The 22,985-nt window shown below is 40.0% G+C and overlaps 1 protein-coding gene across 1 annotated transcript; it reads right to left on the bottom strand.

Moving 5' to 3' along the window:
* Window positions 1-1,269: 1,269 nt before the first annotated feature.
* On the bottom strand, window positions 1,270-22,350 carry cabp4 (calcium binding protein 4). The gene is made up of 9 exons (XM_044029270.1): window positions 22,269-22,350; window positions 17,863-17,919; window positions 17,389-17,484; window positions 16,909-17,047; window positions 11,735-11,765; window positions 11,318-11,461; window positions 5,904-6,013; window positions 4,065-4,212; window positions 1,270-1,380 (listed from the first exon to the last, which is right to left on the bottom strand). Exons 2-9 carry the CDS (start codon window positions 17,916-17,918, stop codon window positions 1,352-1,354), a joined length of 753 nt encoding a protein of 250 aa, XP_043885205.1. The 5' UTR covers window position 17,919; window positions 22,269-22,350; the 3' UTR covers window positions 1,270-1,351.
* Between the last annotated feature and the right edge of the window lie 635 nt (window positions 22,351-22,985).

Below are 22,985 nucleotides of genomic sequence, written 5' to 3' on the forward strand. Positions count from 1 at the left end.
TTCTGTCACGGTGTTTATTCCTTCACAGGTTAAGTAGATGATGCACATGTGGCAACGGTGTGATTCAAAGTTCACATCAAATGTTAGATTTAGGGGAAACTGTGATCTCAGTGATATTGACTGTGATATAATTGTCGGTGCCAGACAGGCCAGTGTCGTGGTGCGAATTACAAAATAACATCCAGTGAGCGAGCGACAGATCTGTGAACAGAAACACCTTGTTGATGAGAGGAGTCAGAATAGCCAGACTGTCTGTAACCAAGAGAAATAAATCTGCTACAACAGCAGTGAAAAGACGAGCATCTCACAAAGGACAACATGTCCAAATGTGAGGCAGAGTGACTGCAACAAATTTCAGGTTTCTGTCAATCAAAAACACAAGTGTGAGGCTGCAGTGGGCGCATGTTCACGCCAGAAATGAACAGATGAATGAAGATTTTCCAACGGATGAATCTATGTTGAGGCAGATGGTCTGAATTTGGTGGCAAGAGTAGGAATCAAACCTGCCCTTAGTCAGCAGTCCAGACTGGTGCAATAATGTGGGGAATATTTTATAATATATACATATCATTTTAGCTTCCCATATTCTCTGAAACCTCTTTCCCAGTAGAGATGAGCCAGTGTGACACAGTCTCTGATGTAGCGGATCATGAATGTGCAGCTGACAAATCCACAGAAATGATGATGATAACACAATCGATTATTGACACAATTTGTGGAAATCAAACTATTGGAAAGGTCTGGAAACCTGAGGCTGTTTTCAGAGAAAAGGGAGGCCCTGCACTATTATAACATTCCTAATGAAGTTCTTGGTTTATCAGAATACTGAAGCTTTTATGCTACAGCCAAACTTCACCCTCACAATTGTAATACAGTATCTTCCTACACAAAGTACATATAAAGTATATACAGTACACAAAGGAAAAAATACCTAAACTGTTGTAACAGAGCAGAAAATACTGTGTGCATTTGAGACACTGTGGATTCACCATTCAGATATATGACTTTACCTCAAAGTTAAAATACAAGTGGACAGGAAATCAGTAAATCCATAAGTATGTACTCTTTATGTCTTCATTTTGGAGGTTAAACATTTTTTTATACACATCTAAGCCATTGGGGGGCGACAACGCAGCATTGTTGCTAAATCTAAAAACATGACTCCTTTGCCATGTGCAGTTACTCAAATTCAACTCCTGTTACAAAAATCTAACAGATTTATTTTGACTCTGTTGTGTAATTTCATCATCAGACACAATTGCTAACAATGATTTACAGCAGGAGGAAGGAGACAGTGGTAAAGCATCGGTGCACAGCTCATTAATCCAGCTCCATCTTCTTCCATTAGAGATCATCGAGCAGAAAGCATCATGAGAAACTCTGTGAAGGGAGAGACAGCAGCTGATCCACTGATGATGTCTAATGGCACTCTCATTGCATAAAGAGCAGCATGGGATGCAGCAGCCACATTATTATCAGCAGCACCCACGACATTGCACTGAACAACAGTTTTAAAGGTTATTAACTCCAGTATGCTTATTGCCACATGTCAGGCTCTGTGTAACTCCGATTGTAATCTGAAATCACTTTGATTCCCGCCTGTTTCAGCTCAAGATATCCACTCTCATGGATTTACTAGTCAATCAAGACAGCTATTGATGTGTCCTGTCAATAAAAAAAAAAATCCCCAGCTACAGATAGTTTGAGGCAGATTTCACTAAATCCAACCAATCAATCATGTCTTCCGTTTTCCCATTCCCTTCCTGAAGTGCTCTGCACTGAAAGACGTCTGATTGCGGGTGTAAATCCATTGATTCAGCAAGTACTACAGCTTAATTCCAGATTAACCCACTAAATATGATCTCTTGAGATACTCCTCTTTACCATTTTCTATAAAAAGAAGCAACCCTGTCCTTGATGTGTGCGACCTGCCACCGGGATATTTTGTTCGCTTGTTCATCGGGTGCCTTTGTCGGATATTCTGCACATGTGGCTGAACTGGGCAGATACACCAAACCCAGCATGTCCTGAAGGCTAATTGATGTGAATGAGGAGCACTTGCTTACTGATCCCATCAGAGACTGACACGCCTATTCATATGTTTCAATAATTGCAATTGATTGGACTGCGGAGACAAGGCAAACAGGATGACACCGCCAAGCCCTTTGTGTGTTGAAGCCTATAATCTCACTAACATCCGTGTGGGCTTGGTTAACGGTTCCTACACACCAGCTCATACAGTGTGTGTGTGTGTGTGTGATTTATTTGCCTACACACAGGTAACACACAGTAATGACAAGTCTGTGAGGTTTCCAAAAGTGTGTGTGTTCTGTGTGTGTACTTTGACTGACACTCAGGCATGTTTATTGATTGGCTTAATTCACTGCTGATTACATTGGATTGACCCTCCCAACCAAGCCACCTTGACTTCACCTCCCCTCCCATTTAACTCTCTCCTTGTCTCATATTTTCCAAATGTATCCACTTATCCCCTTCATTATCAACCCATTCACTGGCCCCTCTGCTTTTTCCCCCCACCCTCTTTTCATGTAAATGTGTCATCGCTAACCTTTCAGTCAGAGCTGTCACAGATGAGCGTGACTCCCCTACATGCTGTGAACAGACATTTAAATGTAAACTGGATGCAGAGGTTTGCTGTAATTGTATCCCCAATAACTATTGTAATTGTAATTTACTGTACTTCAATGAGGACAGATGAGGACAGGTGAGGGATGAGGACAGGTGAATGAGGACAGGTGAATAAAGACAGGTGAATGAGGACAGGTGAGGGATGAGGACAGGTGAATGATGAGGACAGGTGAGGGATGAGGACAGGACAGGTGAATGAGGACAGGACAGGTGAATGAGGACAGGTGAATGAAGAAGACAGGTGAGGGATGAGGACATTTGAATGAGGACAGGTGAATGATGAGGACAGGTGAGGGATGAGGACATTTGAATGAGGACAGGTGAAGGATGAGGACAGGTGAGGGATGAGGACAGGTGAATGAGGACAGGTGAGGGATGAGGACAGAGGAACTGGCGTTAATTAAGGTGAGTGAGTGAGACAGTTAAAGGATTTGTGACCTTTGACCCATGTGGGTACATTTGGATATACATATGGATACATTATGTGTTTACATATTTTATTTTGTCATCACTTTAATTTGTAAAAGTTTGTCTTTAATTTAAAAACAGTTCATGTGACATTTGTGTCCCCTTGTCCTTTTTGCACAAGTAACTTTTACACTGAGTACGCTTTAAACAAGCTACCTGTTTGACTTGGGTACATTTTTAGACCAGTACTTCTACTTGTACTTCAGAAAAGAAATGTATCAAAATAGTGGTGCTTTTACTTGAGTAGAATATGTGAGTACTCGTTCCACCTCTGACTGGATGTTACTGTAGTAGAAGTAGAGATTTATTGTCGTTGAAAGAGTAAACAACGGATTCACAGAGCTCACACCGCACAGCACAATACGAGGAAGCAACACAATTACTTATTAAAGCGCCTACAAATGCTTGTCTAGTAGACAGAATGTATAAAAGTATATAATATTTGTGGAGGTGGCTGTCGTGCGGCAGCGCTGGCTCAGCAGTAGCAGCACCAGCTGAGTTGATTAAAGCTCAGCTGGTGTGAGTTGACTAATCAACCCTCTTTGTCTCTGGACCACAAGAAGAGCTGCACACTGTGAGTGCACCTGCAAGTGTTGGACATTTAAGTTTGTTTTCTGTTTTCTTTTTTATTATTGACACAACTCTGAATTAACAAAACAATTCAAGACAAAAGGCTATCACAATACTTAAAATAAGCATTTTGTCATGTGATCTTAGGTGTCTGAGGGGCTATTCATCACACCGTGAAACATAAAAACTAGGCATTTATTTTCACTTTCACTGTTATTATGTGGGTGATTTGAAAATGTTATCAGTTATGAAATGGTCATTTGACACTAGTACTCGTAGTTAACATTTTTATAATACATTATTATATAAGACATCCACCCTCGTCTGAAAGTCAGATGTCCTCTCCCCTCCCTCACATTCCTGCCCCAAGTGCTCACCATCAAAGTCAATGTTGCCGTCTTTGTTGAGGTCAATGTCGCCGATGATCTCCTCCAGCTCTCCTTTCTTCAGTTTCTCCCCCAGCAGGGTCTTCATGCCTTCCTTCAACTCATCAAACGTGATCTTTCCATCGCCGTCGCAGTCAAACTAACAACGTGTTAAGAGTCAAAGAGCGGGGAGTTGGGGAGAGGAACACACAGCGAACGAGGAGAGTCAAACAAAATGGATCAAAGGTGACAAAAACTATTTGTGACACATCTTTATCGGGCACACTGAATTATTTCACTGTTGCTGTTAATAATAGTTTTATCTTCTACACTGATATGAAAATGAAATAAAGTCAATTGATTGAGTAATATTTATATTATACATACACATAATCTTAAACCAGTACATAAATAAATGGTGATGAAAAGGATATTTATACATTTACGGTATTTTTGCATGAATTCATTCATTAATTTCATTATTTCTTCATTCATTATTTAACCATTCATGAATAGATAGAGGAACTAGTCGGAGGGAAGAGTACAAGTTTCAACAACATTTTAACAACTGTTAATTTTGTCATGTTTGCGTGAGGTACAGGTGAGTCTGCAGATATAGGGATTAAAGAAGTAGCCGCGTGGGCAGATTTGCAAATATGAATGTAGTTGTGCAGCTCGGAAGTTGCAGGATTTTCTTTTGGGAGGCAATTTGTTGTTCTCCACAAAAGCACTCAAACGCCAGGATGCATGAAGTTTCGGGCCTTTGGGCCAGCATTCCACGACTTGATGACGCACGTGTGGAGGAGAACATTTGAATTGAAACACAAAAAAAAACCCGACACAGTCAGAACCCACTTTGAAATGTCTTCTCTATGAGTAGTTTAATGACTCTTTTATTGTCTCACCTTCAGGCTTCGACAAAAGCATGATTCATCAAGCATCACCACTATTACAGCAAGATAAAAGTGTTTTTACAAATCTGTCTGACAAGTGCAGGTCAGCAGCTTTAAATGGCACAGTTCCTTTAAAAGCTAAAAGAGTGTTACTTCCATGTAGAGAGTTTTGCATGTTACCAATGGTTAATTGAACTTTTGATTTGTCGTTACTTTAATGACACGGATGCACCTGATGTCCACATTTTCCTCTGCTGTTCACAGGAGCCAAACATAGGTCGAACTGTGTGGTTGCAGAGACCTTTGAAAAGCTATCATTCTGTAATTAGTTTAATGGCTGAACTCAGGTGTGTGTAAATAATGTTATTACCACATTTGTTTTGCTTGGTCAGAGACCATGGCTCTTCAGGGCTTTTGCTCTGGGGATGATCAAATCACTTCATGGGAGGTGGATGGGGTATTCCATCAAAGTAGGTTTTATTATTTTTATTATCTGACAGAATGATCTTTAGGGAGTCTGCTTCCACTCGTCAGACATTGTTTGAGACAAAGCGAAACAGAACTCTACAGTTTGACGGCTTGTTCACGAGCATAAGTTACTATGGTAACTAACAACCAAGAGAGCAAGTCAATAGATAGTTCCTACAGAGTCATTTTCAAATAAAATAGACATGGACAATTAACAGTTAACAAAATAGTTGAAAATATACAACATAAATGTCTCTTTAGGTGCAGGAAGTGCAAACATCTGATCAATATGAATAGTTTTCGTCCTTTAAAGCCTTGACTTTGCACATTTCAGGCTTGTTTACAACTAAGAGCCACACACTCTCTCCTGGGTTTCTTTGAGGAAAGGCTCTCCCTGTTGCACACTTCAAAGTACAGTCATAACACCAGGCTGCAGCCACTGGCTTAAAGTCAAGCTTTCCACATGAGTTTGTAACTGGGGACCTCTTACCTGTCTGAAGGCACAGCGGAGCTCCTTCAGCCCGACCATGTGAGCTGTCTCAGCCAGCATCCTCGGCCCCATGAGGTCGCAGAAATCATCAAAGTCCACGTGACCGCCCCCTGCACAAAGACATACGCAAGTATGATGACACATTCTGTATATGCACAGGTCGACCACCAGCCACCCCAAAATGTAGCCTGCTCCAACTGTTTTTCCAGAATCTCTACCTTTAAGTTATGTGAAACAAGCACTTATTGTCAGGATGAATTGTGGTTGACATTAATTTAATGCATATCAGGCGAAGGGAATGGAAGGCATGAGGTGCCAGTAATAAAGTTGACATCCCCTCCTCTTCAAAAAGCCTGAAGCCAATAAGAGTACAATGAAACTGTAATGATACCGAAGTGCGGTACAAGTTATCCACAGAGGATGGATTCTATCTTTGAAAAGATGAGTTAAGATTTTAAGACACCTGGAAAACTCACCATTAAGAGTACAGATAAGGACAAGACCCTAAGTAGAATCTATTTAAAAACAACAGTCGACTAAACTGGAGCTAATTATCATCGCCTTCAGTTTTTATGCCCCACATATGTGGAACAAGCTCCCAGAAGAGAGCAGGTGTGCGAAATCAATTCATTTCTTTAAATGTAGCCTGAAAACCACTGCGTTTGAATAAAAATGAAACTATCACCACTGCTGCACCTCAGCTGTAAATGCATTTTCTTTCTTTTTTTTCTTAATTGTAAATGCCTTGTTGTTGGCTATGTAAATAAAATGATCATGAATTAAACAAATTAACCTTTAAATGACATGAATTGTCAAGTTGAGTCTTTTGGTTTCTAGGTTCAACCACCTTGTTACAACTAATTAATACCAGTTGCCTGTTTACAACATTCATTTGGAGATATTTTTGTGGAAAACCTGGTAAATCTGATGTCTAATCCTTGCTGTAAAAATCTACAACTTTGGAGACAAATATCCTCCTCTTCCCCCAGATCCTGTTCCATATATTGTGTTTTTGTTGACAATTTAACCCTTTAAAACCGAGCATATTGCTGACGACACATTTGCACAAGCGCACTTTGCATTACTGTAGTTTTGTGCAATTGGAAAAATTCCAACCGTTTCTGAAAGCTGAGAAGTTGCACGTCAAAGCCAAATATGTGGTTATTACAGTCATTTCACTCAGGATGCTGGAGAATCAGTGTCTTTGTCACCAGAGAGGAGAGAGTGGGAAGAACACCTGCACATACTTTACATTTTGTGGCCTGTTTTTGCACATTGAGAGGCTCCAAAAATGTTATTGCACAGGTTTTATAAGGTTTCAATTTCAAATGTAACCCCTTTTTGTTTTTTTCTCATTTTAAATTGTTAAAACAGTATTTTAACATGCAGCGAATTGTAAATAGCTGCCAGATATTGGAAGTTATTCTGGAAAAATGCCCAAAAGCACTTAGTTAAAGGACATTCTCTGTTTCAGAACGTTCTGCACTTAGTTACAGAACATTCTCTTTTATGGTTCAAATACAGAACATTCTGCACTTAGTTACAGAACGTTCTGCACTTTGTTACAGAACGTTCTCTTTTATGGTTAAAATAAGCAGCAACAAAGGTTAGGTTAGGTGTGAAAGGGTTAAAAACTAAAGCAACTTTTGGCAACGCCAATGGGAATAGCAGAATTGCTGATAACAATTTGTGGGTTTATTAGTCAATTTCACAACAAATGTATTAGAGCATGTATTAGAGCTGTACGGAGTGAAAGGAGCTTCACAGCAGTTTTATAAATATATTTCTGACTGTGTGATTGTGCTCTCTCCCACTCATGCCTGTGGGCGGGGCCGCCCCTTAACGGCTGATGAGCCACACCTGTGTGCTGCTCCTGAGGCCTGAAAAGCTTGCTCTGTTTGTCATTTGACTGTTTGACTGGAGAGGGAACACACACACATTTCACCCACTACAACACTTGAAACAACTCTGAATATGTAATAAAAGTAACATTTTGACTGCATTCTGCTCACCTCTCCTCCCTTCACAGGCTGTCATTGGAGGACAGAATTTCTGTGCCTTAAGTGGGTCACTCTATAATCACTGAGTAAAGAAATTCTCCCTAAAGTCTTGGGAGATTATTTTAATTTTTTTAATTGAAAGTGCAGGCAAGAAAAATCCTTGGTATTAATAATGACTCTATAGGGATAACACTATAGAGAGAATACGATAGGAATATATAGGCCCGTGTTACCTTATTGGTCGTACAAAAACATCAGTGAGCTGATGAATAATTCATATACACAGCATAAAAATAGCATAAAAATATAAATTGAAGTAACATCCCTAAAGCTGTGTGTTTGAAACCTCTCCTATAGTTTCCCTTTAAAGTGAACCTGGAAAAAGCTTCTCCACACAGTCACTTATTGTGTGTCTAATCACACAAAGTGGTGAAGTCATAGTGAATAATACGTCATGTAAATGTAGTTGAGGATTGTGTGATGTTTATTTTCCTTGGACAAATAATAACCGATATTTTTAAAATGTAACTGTGTTACATGATGCGGTTAATGCAGCGTTGGTTCCTGAAGTCATTGATGTTTTCATCTAATCAGGAGATCATTTACACCTGAGACACCAGGTGACTCTCATTAAGTGGCTGGTAGGACAGAGAGCAGCTGCACTCGGGTCCTGGAGGATCATCGCTGAAAAGGGTGTTCCCAGCAGGACGTACCTGTTTTCCGGCCAAATGATTACACTGAGGACAGTATTTTTCTCATTATCAGTGTCAGGTTACACTTGTATACACTTGTATACAAGTGTTATACACTTGTAAAAAAAAACCAAAAAACTTTTCATTTCTGTTTTTCTTTTTGCACTATTTTTATATATATTTATATACATAAAACTCTTATTTATTTTTTATTAATCATAGTTAGGCTGAAGAGTTGGATACATGTATAGACATTTACAGTAAGATAAAAGACATTTCCCATCAAAACTCAGAAGTGACAAAATTCAATGCTATGTGTTGGTTTCTTATCTGCTGCCAAGCAACGAAATTTCGTTGCCAGTTTTCACTGCTGTGTATTCTGTGCAATGACAATAAAAGGAAGTCTAAGTCTAAGTCTAAGTATGAGTGCTATAATTACGTCTAGTCATATCACATACAGGTACATACAGGTGCAGTGTCTGTGACTACAAACGCATGGCTGGCTCTTATTATGTCTTGCCATTTGGATTGATGTGTCTGTCTCCAGTCCTTCACGTCTGAGGTTGGATTCGAAGCATCCAAGCAGATTGTTTGTTTGTTTGTTGGTTTACAAACTCCTTACCGAATTGCAATTGAGTAACTCATTAGCTAACATTTGGCATTATGTTTATCTGGCTGCTCATTCAGCAAAGGTGTAGTTTCATGTTTGTGAGGAGACCTGAAGAAGACGAAAGAAAGAATATGGAGCTGCAGCAGACTGCAGTCTGGCTGATACGCGACACACACAGGTTTATGTTTGGCATGAAAAATAAGGCATACGTGGAAACATCAATGTATGTAGCAGCATGACGATTGTAAACATTTACCATTTTGTGCAGTTTTAATCTTCATCTGTTCTGCAATGTGAAATATTAGCACCACCAGCTGTTAACCTTGATGAACCTATTATTAATATTCAAATAACAGAGTTAGTTACAGTGTTTCTAATTGCACACTGTTAGAAATTCAGTTACACATTTCCTGTAGATAAAGACAGAACTCCAGCTGAATTCTGATGGTACTGCTTTATGTAAACATGTATCTAGATTAGCATCTAAGAGTGACCCAGGGAATGCAATTTAAATGCAGTTTTTGCTGCAGCAGACAAAAGAGATGTGTAATTTCAGTTGGATTTTCTTGTTACCCTGGACCAGGGGTGTGTCAAGAGACTTTGGGAGCCCGAGATACAAGGTATATGGGGGGGGCTTTTCATGGAACCATGATGTTAGAAGTTGTAGAAATGGTTTCCTCCTGAAGCCAACCAGGTAATGAGACTATATTGAATAGCCACCAGAGGGCGACTGTGCTTGACTAGAAACAGTTGGAGAAATGATTGATTTATTACATCTAAACGTTTGCCTGAGGAGTTTATGCTCTTAATCGCTAGTTTCAACTCTTTGTCAGTAGCACAAGATGTTGATTTTGTAAATGATTTAGAGGAAAGTCTACAGATAACAAAGCAGAACACACATGAGGGTAAACCAGTGTGATTAACAGCTGGTCCTTTGGGAGCCTGTTTGCAGGCAACACTCATGAACTTCCAGTTGCTAAACTTCAACTTCATGGCACCGACCAAATTGGAAATGCAGAGGCCTAAAAACACGAGTTCAGATTTGTGTGGGTGACGTCATGACCAGTTGCCACTTGGTTTTCACTCACATCGTTGCTGTTGCTGTAGACTGACATAATAAGCCGTTCTCTGGGGGCCCAGCTCTCTTAACTCAGTTCCAAGGCAATTTCCCAATTGCCTCCCCTGTTGCAACAGCCCTAACCGTGACTGCCTCCAGTCACTGATATGTGGGGTTGGGCGAGGTCACATGTGTGCTCTCTTTCCTCTGCAACATCCAACAGTGAGGTCATGGAGTGTCATTACAGCATAATGATGATAAAAATGTGGCAGAGACATCAGAACACAAACAGGGTTTGCTCTCATTTCCTCTTTCAAGATAGTTTGAGAACATCTTAAATTGCTGTAATGCTCACGGGGGGATACTGCAGACAGTGACGGTTTATATATTTTTTGAATACTGCATTTCTAATGCCGAGTTGGCTGCTTTCATCCAATTTTGTGCAGTGAGTCAAGTAAGGTGCTGGTTTAACCGGCAGGAGTATTTGGTTCAGAGTCTTGCCCGAGGACAATTCAACCTGTGGAGAGGAGCTACCTGCTCCTGAGACATAGAGGCTGTCATTAACAGTTTACATTTGGATTTTTGAAACCATGGTATCATGCTCTGTATGGTCCCAGGTGCCTCTTGTTTTTGCAAACTCTTGGCAAAACTTAACAGCACGTTCTGAGGTGCAGGCTTCGCTCTGACACCATGTAGGTGTTACATGATTAAACTTACAGCAGAAATCCAGAGATGATTCACCTTCAACTTCAAACACTAACCACACAGAGATCTATACTTGGTCATTCAGCTAAAGTGAAGACAAAAACCCTCCTAATAAAAGCAAAGAGGGGAAAGTCAGGTCTGTGCCAAACGTGCACTCCTTCATGCACACTCACACTCGTGCACCTGCAGCACGAAGGTCATTCATCTGTCTGCCAAAACACTTTAAACGTCCCGTCTACAAAGGCAAACATCAGTCACACACACACACACACACACACACGCTATAACTAACCACAGAGAGAACAATGAGATCTATGCACAAACATGCAACCAGACTGATCGTTACGCACATTTCATTTTGATTTGCTGGATGATCTCGATGAGCTCCATCTCCGTGGGCATGTAGCCCATGGTTCTCATGCAGTCTGCGATGTCTTTGTAATGGATGAAGCCATCCGCATCATAGTCAAATTCCTTAAAGGCCTCCTGCAGCTCTGACAGACACAAACAACGACAGCAAGCACAACAAACCAGAAAGTAGGTTGAGGAGTCAAACTCATACGAGTACACATCATTTGTGATACTGATAATTATGTTTTTTTTTATTTTTTTTTTAGCAAAAACAAACTTCTCTAAGTTGTCAACTCTCGTGTAAATAACTAATGTCACCTCTCAAGGACGGTAGCTTTTGTTGTGTTCATTTATTTTGTGGGAAAGTATTGTATGTACAGTATGTCTGCATCGTAATTACACCCACAACATCTTACCGTCCAGCTCTTCTGGCATCAGCTCTCTTTCCTGCCAAGCAGAGAGAGAGAGAGAGAGAGAGAGAGAGTTTTTTTTTAAATAATTACAACACAGCATTGGAGGACATTAAAATCAATGGTGTCTTTAAAACAGCAAATGCTCTTGGGAAAAGACCCCAGTGATAATCTGTTTTTGACTATACCAAATTAGAATAACATGCATATCATGTCAACACTGCTGCATGCTGACAGTAAATCTAATGGGATTTCACCCAGTGACATGTCTTTCTAATTTTCAAAATGACGCACACACACACACACACACATCTGCTGCATCCTGAGGGAGATGCAGTATTAACACAGTCTGTGCTCATTCAAATACTCCTCCGCAAAAACGGTGTGACGGAAACTTTCCTAAAGCTCCCATTGTCACGTTAGGAAGACACATACACACACCTGTATCCCCCCCCCACACACACACACATCATTTGCATATACCCTTTTGTGTAAAAACATTGAGTATTCTCTGCCTTGTTTTGACATTTGGTTTGGGCGATCTCTCAGTCTCTTTCCCCCCTCTCCCTCTTTCTCTCTGCATTTCATGTATTTTAGACAAGCTGAGGTAAAGCTTGAAGCTAGGAATAAAACTCTCCACAAAGTCATTCAGCAAATGGAAAGCGGTAAATTCAACGGTGCCAGCGGCTTAAAAATAGCACCAGGCTAATGAATTCCACTGTTGCAGGTGGACAATTTTGATTAAAAAAAAAAAGACATCATAATTTGGTCATTAGTTCCAATAAAATGAAAAGGCAAACATTCATAGAGGAAATGCAGTGTTCCCCAAACTTTTTATATTTTATATCCCACCATTTCTTAGTCTACTACTTCGAAAAGGTAAAGCCAAGAAATATATGATTTATAAATGAGTCAGGAATTCATTTTGTGCTCGTTTTAATTCATAAATCTTCCATAAAACGCTTCAACGTTTAAAGGACTGGGAACTTGAAACAACCATCTTGCAATTAGCATAGCTGTAAATGTGTACATTTGCATGAAGCTCAGATAATGAAGAATCCTTCTTTTTCTTTTAGTCTTTAGTAACATGACTGTGGTTTCATGTTTGAATTGTGCTTGAGTCTACAGCATCTTGACTTTAAGCCAACAGTGTCCACTTGTCCTTGTGTACAGAAACATCATCGCATCCACAGGGCAATGTGAGCAATATGGAAACTCAGTTATGTTGCTTCAGAGCAAATAAGCCTGACATACGGAGATATTGCTTAGCATTACTACGCCACGAGCCTGAGGATATCTACAACTTCAAAGTAACAAGACTGACAGAAAAGGCCTATAACAGCTCTGATTATTGCAAGCATTAATGTGCACAACTTTGCTGTGGGCTTTTTTGTTGTGTGCCACTATCAGGCAACGAGGGAAAGTACAGAGGCTCAGTGAAATTCAAATAAAAGGAGATAAAGACACCAGAAACAATACTGCGTGTATAAGACTCTACATTTATTCCACTGCATTTCCATTTTACAAGGAAAAACTTGCATAAATCACAACAATATGCAGCTATGTTAGGCAAAAAAAAAGAGCTGTTAAGAGTTTTGACAGCATTAGCTATCGCCAACACTGTAATTAGAGGATGACTCACTTTACCTCCCGAGCCACATCCACTCTCATCAAGATTGTGAACTGGAATATTTCAAAATGTCACACCAATAAAGTTCAGTGACGGCATGCTGCTAGTGTCCATGTCAGATGGTAAAAGATGTGTTTTTCACTTTGATCCTAAAGTCCAATTAATCCTCAACTTTTTCCCTGGATTTTTATTATTTTTTTATGCAGGACCTATGCCGACCGTGTCCATTATTTTATTGCTGCTTTTATTAAAGGAAAAGACTTTTCATCCTCCAGTTGCTCCTTTTTACAGTTGAAATAAAGTGAGATATGATAAGGGAAATCAAAGCATAGGTGACATTAAAACACAAAGAGAGGTGCAATCTTTTTCTCCTAATACATGTTGGCATTCAAAGTGGCTAATACATAAATCATACAAGGTCATCTTGTCCAAGTGCACAGTGGCTTCAGGAAAAGGATAATTTGGCCTGGTTTATTTGGACACTGCGTCACATGGCAGGCGTTCAAATCATTATTCACTGTGTAACGTTGCCAGCAGAGTAGAAACACAAATGCAGTGCCAAGACGCAATTACATCAAGAGTTTCCTTGCTTTCTATGTTTACCTCACATACTTAAAACACTGATGATTTATATAAACCCTTTAAACTCAGTAATATGATTTCCGATGTCGGCCCGCTGTTTACCCCGCGCAGGATTCTACAAGGGCATAATTAGATTGCAAGGTCAATACATTAATTGGATTTTTTTTTTTAATCCAGAAAGGATTAAACAGCGCGCCACGCAGACTCTTAATGCATCCGTCAGAATGAGCCCATTGACAATTAATTTCATTCTGTCTGCCTTCACATGGCCCATTGAGCAGCCTCCACTGCTTTGGAAGCATGACACGTGCATATGAGAGGTATTTACTGTATGTGCTTACCTTACTCTGGAAACACACACAGTCATTAATGGGTACAGTCCACCTTGATGCACGCGCTCTGGTCGTTCTGATATTTAAATGTATGATTTGACTTTTGTTGGTTATTTGTCTCTGCCAGCCCAATGTGGATCTAATGAGCACTGACAGAAAACCTTGCTGATGGAGTTATTAATACTTGTGTTGATGCAGGGACTGGGAATGCTGTAGGATAATCCCGCTGCCTCAGTGTCAAAACTAAACTAAACTAAACACAACATTTTGCCCTCTGTCCTGTAGAAATGACGCAGAGCTCTGCAACATGCTACTGGTAAATTTAAACCAGGGCCTGTCACAGTAAAACAAAGCAGCTCAGTGTAATGGCAATGAAATGGAGATCGCATGGTACTCAAGGTCATTGTGAACCTGTTTCAATGTCCTATGAATTTGTTTAAAACAATGACACTATCCCATTAATTGTTCCAAATAGCTGGTTCATATGCATGTTACACCCCTTGGCATAGATTTCTCGCTCACAATTTACCATATCTCCTGTCAAGAAATAATCATTTATGGTTTCTTACAGGCATGGGGATCGCTATCGGACAGTATCGGTCCAACATTGGTAAAAATCACTGGGTCGGATATTGGATGGATAAAAATGTAAAATCTGATACAATCCAAAAATCATATGTCGCATGCTTCACTATGCACAGACTGTAAAAATGTAAATAAGAAATAAGCTAAAGCCGAGTCATGTTTGGGCTGTTTATTTCTTCTTTTTACAAGAACAATATTTGTTACACAGTTGGGAGAATTTTGTCTTTGTTAACAGCTTCATCCTTCATAAATGGTCTAAAATGACTGTATTAGACTGGTTTGTGATATCGGTATCGGTATCTGACACAAAAAAAGTGCTATCGTCCCATCTCTAGTAAAAATGGTTAAAAATGGAACAATGTCTCAAAATTCTTAAAAATCTATGTGTCTGCATAAAATCTGCAGTCCTGCATTTAAATTCTCATACACTATATGTGATGAAAATAACCTCAGATGTACATGTTTATTCTGCATGTATGATATACTAATGTATAAAATACACACACTTGATAATAACTCCAATTGTGGACAGGTAGGAGAATGATACTTTAATTTGAGTAGTTTTCCTTTAGAATGGAGTTAATCTGGGCATTCAATCACATGAAATACACTGAATGTTCATTCATTCATTCATGCATCATAGTATCAGGCTGCTTATTCAGCTGTGAGAATATGTCCTTGAAATGTCTTTGTTGTTTTTATTTATTTCTGATGTGTGTTTACCATAAGAGTCCTTATGTCAGACTCACTAAGATCCAAAACTTACTATACTAAATATGTAAATCAGTGATGCTTTCAACATTTATAGTAAAGGTGCCATTGGGCTGGAACATTTGTTGGCTCTTATCCAGTTGTCATTTTCCCAAATATCCTGAAGGAATGTGGGATGTCAGTGCCAGAGCCAAAACTTAATTCCACACAAGTGGGGTGGTAATGGAAGCCAGCCCAGTGTCCAGGCAGTACTTCATCTGTTAAGGGACATTATTATCTGTTAAGGGAGCAACATCTTTTAAAATAATGCCTTCTGGAAATGTCGATGTACTTTTAGGTTTTAATGAAAGAGGTGTGGGTAATGATATTGACTTCACTGTCTCTTGATGTGTTTTATAGGAGACGGACCTTCATTATTTGGAAATTCATGTTTCACTGCAAACAGCTAAGCAGTGTTTTTGTTTCCAGTCAATAGTTACCACTTAGAATCTGCTGAACAAATACATCAATTCTCCAACGTGATTCAGTGTGTAACTTTGAGGTCAATGTTGTTGTTGTTGTTGTCTACAAACTGTCACTTTATATTATTTTGTCCCCCTTTATATCTGTCTGACATAATCAGAGTGTGTACAAAGAAAAAAGTCAATAAATGATTCATCACCAAACAAATAATAACCAAAATATATACAGTTTTTAGGTCAGTCTTATGAAATGTTATTAGATTCTGCTTCTTTTTCACAATATCAGTCTAAAGTAGGCTATTTTTAATTTTTTTTATAGCGGCAGTGTTTATGAGTGGATGTTACTTAGGTCTTAACATGTAAAGAGACGGTTTTTTCCCTCCGAGCTGTGGCCTCCATAACTCCCCACCCAACTCACTCACTACAATAACATGAACTGACAAAAACTATAATTGCACCTTATGTATATAAACACAATGTTAACAGACCTGTATATGTTTACAAATGTAGTAATGCTTACAATTATCGTTGATTTTAAGAGAGGACCCAGGTTTGCGATCCGGTCGGAACAAGGTTCTTTCTGCATGGAGTTTGAAAGTTCTCCCAGTGTGTGTGTGTGTGTGGATTGTCTCTGGGTTTTCTGGTTTCTTCCCACAGTCCAAAGGCATGCAAATTGGGATTAGGATTAGGTCAATTGGACACTCTAAACTGACCGTGAGTGTGAGAATGGATGGTTGTTTGTCTGTATATGTGGCCCTGTTATGGACTAAAGTGGCAGAAGATGGATGGATAGCATTGGAGAGATGCAAGTCTAAAACCTGTACAACGACAACAAAGTCTACTCTATTGTATTATTATTAACTTAACTGCTGAACTGACCTGTCCAAAGAGTTTGTTGAGGTAGGAGATGTAGGCAGCGGCCACAGCTGAGCTGTTGCTGAGGCTCCTCTTACTGCGCCGGGAAGCCGCCTCCGCATCAGAGTTCTTCCCTTTGGCCGCATGCGACTGTGCCTTTGAGCTGTGAAGTGGGCATTTACATACCAGATGTTGAGAGCTGTCATCATTAACTCCACAGCCATTAATTCACATCCTATATCTTACTTTGGGACACATCTTAAAAGGGTATTACAATAAAATAACTGCTAATCTTGAGTGACAAATTGATAAATACTAACTGTCCAGTCATCCTAAGATTATATCAGCCACCAGCAATAAAGGAAAACAGGAAGTGTTTCTTATGGGCATCATTTTGATATGCTCTAGGCTCGTTTTACCACTACCAATCAATTACACTAATTCGGTGCACAGACCTACACAACCTGTCCTAATCAATGTTGATTAGAAACAGAGAATAATAACCAGAATTTCTTGGAGAGGCTGAGCTGAAGGGCCTTGTTTTTAAACCTCCCAGGTGATTGTCCAGCTGCTGCAGCCCGCCCCCCTCGTGGAGACAAGCTAAGAGAGACAGGAGAAATAATCAGTTTAAAGGGCACTTGCATTGCAATTAACATTAAATCACTTTTCTTTTTTTTTCTTCCTTACGACCAAAAACAAAAAAATGAACACATAATAGAGTAAATGATAGTGAAGCAGCCGGAACATTTTGAATATTGATTTATTTAAGGACTATATTAAACCAACAAAACTTTCCAAAACCAATAAGTGCTTTTAGTGAGACTCTTAAAATGAGTTGCTTATGAGCTCTAAGAAGATAAATATTTTGCAGCCCAAAATTGCCATGGCCTGAGGATCCATGTTAACACGGCTGCACCAAATGTTGACTGAGCTCTTACATTACCAATATTCTCCATCACTGTTTTGTTTACCACTGACCTGCCTGCAGCCAATGCTCTGCTGTCTGCGCCTCCCTTAGCACTTTTCACAGACATCCTGGATGGAGGACACAAATAAATGAAATTGAGTAAATAGATTAAAAAAAATGGAATAGCAAAGGCAAATAAACAGGTTAAATGAGGATTTTAAACAAAAAAAGAATCCTCTTTAGTAACTGAGCATTGGTCTAAGCAGTAAGAGTGAGGACATTACAGTGGAATATAAAACCAAAACAACGAACTATGGGGTGATTCATCATTTATATTTTGTGAAACTAGCAACATGGACACAGCATATTGTGTAATCTATGATTGCATCTTCTGGGAGAAAATGTTATTCAGTTGAGAGACAGATCAATGGATTTAGGACACACGCCCGAGCAAAAAAAAAAAAATCTAAACAATACACAAAGAATAAGTAGGTGGAGAACCCCAGACAAGCGTGGAACAAATGAGTGGAACACTAAACGAGGACTAGCATGGAAAATGAAAATATTGGAGTGTGAGATAGAGGAAGACGGGAGAAAGATGGCAAAAATAAAAAGGGAGTGGATTATAATCACATGTGTGACCGGCAAAAGAGGAAGGGAATGAGATACTTGGATGGATGTGTGTTTGCGAAACGGATCAATTTTCTGTCACGGAGCCCCTGCCCACCATGAGCGACTGATGAATGACCGCACCATGCGATATAAACATAATATCTCACTTCATCATCTAGCATGCTCTGAATATGGTGCAAACCAGTTACCAAAGATCTGCTGCAATGGTTGCTGCTTGGGACCACGTAGCCCAGGAAGGCAATAATGAAAAGAGACATGAAGACCGGCAAGTTCTATAGATTACACGCCACCGTTTAATGTGCCTCAGTCCAATGAGCCGCATTTCCAAACTCCCACTGGGTTGAACAAAACGTGCCATGACTGTATAGTGATTGTCTGTCTGTCACGCTTTCGCACAATCAGGGTGCATGTGATACACGCTGATGGAAACACGCTTACAGCATGTTAAGCTGCCGAGGTGGAGTAGGATGACATTTTCATGTGCACACATGAGATCAGTCAGAAAGTATTTGTAACATCTGTCTTTGCTGCTCCAAAGTACAGCAATAGATTTGATGGAAACATAGACCATACATGGAGGCAATTGCATTTTATGTCACACAATCATACACACACACACACCCACGCATGCATAGTCCTACAGTTGTGAGGACATAGCGCGTTCCCTTGCCCTTAATGTTAAAGTGGCGATGAAGCACTGAACAAGACTATGGTTTATTTCATTTATATCCTAGATTACATTTTGCACAATAATCAAACTTTATACTAGGAAAAAAGTTGTATTTTAGCAGCTATCTTTATCTGATGATATCCGTGTGGGTTGGCTCTGTTTTCTCCTCACAAGAATTTGACATAGGTGAACTGGTGAATTGATGTCTGTGAGGAGAGAAAAGGATTTGGTGAAAGAAGAATCTGAGGGGGGTCCTTCCGCTTGACCCCTGTTGTGTCTGGTAACAGTAGCTGCTAATGACAGACACTCAGTACGTTTACATGCACAGTTTAATCCAGCTAAGGCCGCAGTCTGACTCAGACAGGCAATCGGACAACTTGCAAAGTAAACATGCGGAGGAGAAAATCGATTTATTGGCCATGAAGGTTGGACTCTGCATATGTAGGGGGCGCTGTATCTCTCTATAAGCTAGTGTGTTTAGATTACAGAAAAACAGCGCGATGGACGGTGAGATGGATCGTGCTGTGGTTCTGTCTGTTTCGTACCTGCTGTACATGTTAATCGTGATACAAATTGTGGTTGCTGTGTTGTTATACGTCGTCTCCTTATACTTCCAAAGACCAGGGCAGAACTTTTGTTTAATGTGTCGAATTAGCAAGTCTGACTCAGGAGTAATCAGACTATGAATCACATTATCCAGGTATGTTAGTCCCACTAAGACTAGCTCAATTTTAGTTGGACTAACGTGTCTATGTGACATTAAGAAAACAGAATTATTGTCTTAAGGCCTGTACATACTCTCACAGAACTTTTTTCTTGTGTGGTGTCCGACAACTATTATGTGATTGGCCAGAAATGTGAAGTGGGTGTGGCTAAAGCGGAAATGTTGTCATTCCCTATGAGGACTTCCCAAGAGTTCTGCACTTGAGTTTCCCGTGAAGTATGAAATAACGTAATTCTTGTTCTTGCCACTTTGAGAACTAGAGCAAATTTCTCAGTTCTTGCGGAATATATACAGGCCTTTATTTTCTGACTTAATATGCATGTAAAGGCATGTGTAGGAAACTTAATTCTAAACCCAAAATAAAAGTCCAGGGACCAAACAAAATGTGCTCACAACAATGGTTTAGAAACAATTACAGAAAGATGCACACATTCATTTTGAACATGTGAGTAAAGCTGTATATACACAGTGGTGGTCTCATATTGTTTTCCTGAACATTTGCTCTCTCCTTCTCTGAACACAAACTCCCATTAGGATAAACACACACACACACACACACACACACACACACACACACACACACACTACAGACAGATTGTACAAATGTGTGTTTCACAACAGAAGCAGCATTGTGTGTGTCTGCAGATCCTCTCCCTAAGTGGCCAATTGCTGTCAATCACAGAGCCAGCACAAGCAATTTTAGATCGTTACCACGCTAATTGAACTAATGAAATGGAGGGCCAGGTGGACTGGGGTAAAACACGCAGTGAACACAGCTGATGAAGGAGAACAGGCTGTACTTGAGGGCTGTGTTGAATGGGCCTAGCTGGAGAGTTAGGGGTTAAACGCTAAATAGGAATTCTAAATATATTTCATCACAAGAGCCACTGGAGAGAAGGGCACAACACAAAACAGGCAGAAAATAGAAAGTGCTTAGAGAGGTGATTACCCCACCAGGGCTGCACATTTCTTTCAATTTGTTTTCTGCACCTGGATGTGAATCTGCATTAGAACACAGTGATAGGCATCACCCTATGAGTCACACTCACGCTGCTTACAAGTGATGTAAATATGTAGAGGTTCAACTTTCAAGAATTCAAGTAATATGGGGCAGATAATCTGTACCTAATAGAATGAACAGAAGTTCTTCAAACTAAATGAAACTACTCCGGTGGTAATGTTTCTGTTTAAGCCCAGGACACACCACCGATGTCCATCTGTAGCCTCTTCAGTGCGTGCGACACTGCCGGGCCGGCCCTCACAGATGCCATTACAGCTGATTTAGCATATTGAATTGACGTAGGAATCCATCAATGAAAGAGATCACTGGGATTAGCTGTTTAGCTTTGGCCATGACTCGGCCTCAAGACGACAGCACACACACACACACACACACACACCATCCAAATTTCATTTTGACATTGAACACAGCCACATATCACAGGTCCGTCCATCTGTGATATCCAAACAAGGTAAACAAACAGTTTCCCTTTTCACTGATGAATACATTCTATCACCACCTGCTGGTGAGAAGCCTAATTTCCTTTCAAGCTGTTGAAGAATGTGCACGTTGCTAGCTGACTGTAGTTGAAGTGGTGAGTGTGTGCGAGTTAACTTTTTTTTACTACCCAACTGAGGCAAGGTTGCGGTAGATTGTTGGTTTCTGCCTATAAATTACACAAAATGCCACATGACCACATATAAAATGCACATCACACAGTCGCAGAGAGAGCTGATTGTGTTCTTATCCCTCCCTCCCTCCCTTTCTGTTTTTATTTCTTACTGTTTGCCTGTAGTTCCGTCAGAAGACAATCAATCAAACCAGTGTCTGATCCATAAACAACTGATAGAAATGCAATTGTGACCTAGCACTTCATCTTATCTTCACCTATCCTAACACCTCTCCACCACTTCCTTCACCCACCACCCCACTCCTCCACTTCCACACCCCAGGCACTGATTATGTGTCACAGCTCTGAAATGAGACTGTCGCCTTCAGTATAACTGCACATACGGGCAAGAGCAGAGGGTGAGAATGAGATTTGTTTTTGGGGTTGTTGGTTTTTTTTTCAATTCAAAAGACATCTTTTCCTGTCTGTTCATGTGGGAAAAAATGACCTTCTTGCTTTGTATAATTCTTGTCTAATTACAAGCATTTCCTCCATGTATTTCTGGAGGACGGCCTGGCAATCTCACTATTTGGCTGGTTTGCGTAGTAGCAAGCATCAGGATCACAAATATTGAACCAAAGCAAATGCAGACAGTGTGCTGACCATCTGTTGGTTTGTACAGCAAAATGGTACTGATATTAGATATATTAGAGAGCGAAAACTGCCCGTCCTTGTCACTCGTGAGCGAGAGGACTGCTGCCCTTTTGTTATTAGAGTAAACATTAAAGATAAAATAAACTGATACTTGGCTATTAATCATTACGTTATGCACACGCTTACCTCCAAGCCAGCCACCAGAAGAAAAGGGAGAAAAATGTGGTTTATTCTCTGAAATCAGATTGCTGGTGTAGTTCGTCTTGGATGACAGATGAGAATGAGGTGTATCTGTATGAAGCCTTACCACACTTGAGGATTATGTAATGACAGGTGATTATCCAGCTAAATATGTCTGGATTAGAAATGTAGCCGGCTGCCTCTGTCCTCCAGGTTGCAAAAAGGGCAAAGCCATTGTCTCACTACAGATGATTAATAACAAGCTGCATGTGGTGCTTTGACTGACTTCAGAGTCAACGTGCAACGTCTTTTTTTTTTGACTTACTGGTGGATCCATGAGAGGCGGACAAGCGACTGTCAAAGCGACATAGGTTGTAATAGTCAGCGTTTTCAAAGAACAGAGGACAAAGTAATGAAGCACTTAAAGATCCTAATCACAAACATCGCCACAGGCATAACAGGGAAGAGAGACACAAGGGGAATCTTTTTACACCTGGCTGACCATAAAAACGAAAGTAGGACAACATATGGTACATATATGATGAAACTGAACAAGACTGATTAAGTTATTCCTTTTACCTCCCTACTTAAATCACGATGAGTTGGTTATGACCTTATGTTGTTAATGATAGTTGAATTATATGCACATAACTGTTTTTTTTTTCTGAAGGCTGGCAGACACACACACACACACACACACACACACACACACACACACACACA

This window comes from Solea senegalensis, linkage group LG6 (assembly GCF_019176455.1).
Source record: "Solea senegalensis isolate Sse05_10M linkage group LG6, IFAPA_SoseM_1, whole genome shotgun sequence".
In the NCBI taxonomy this organism is placed as follows: Eukaryota; Metazoa; Chordata; class Actinopteri; order Pleuronectiformes; family Soleidae; genus Solea; species Solea senegalensis.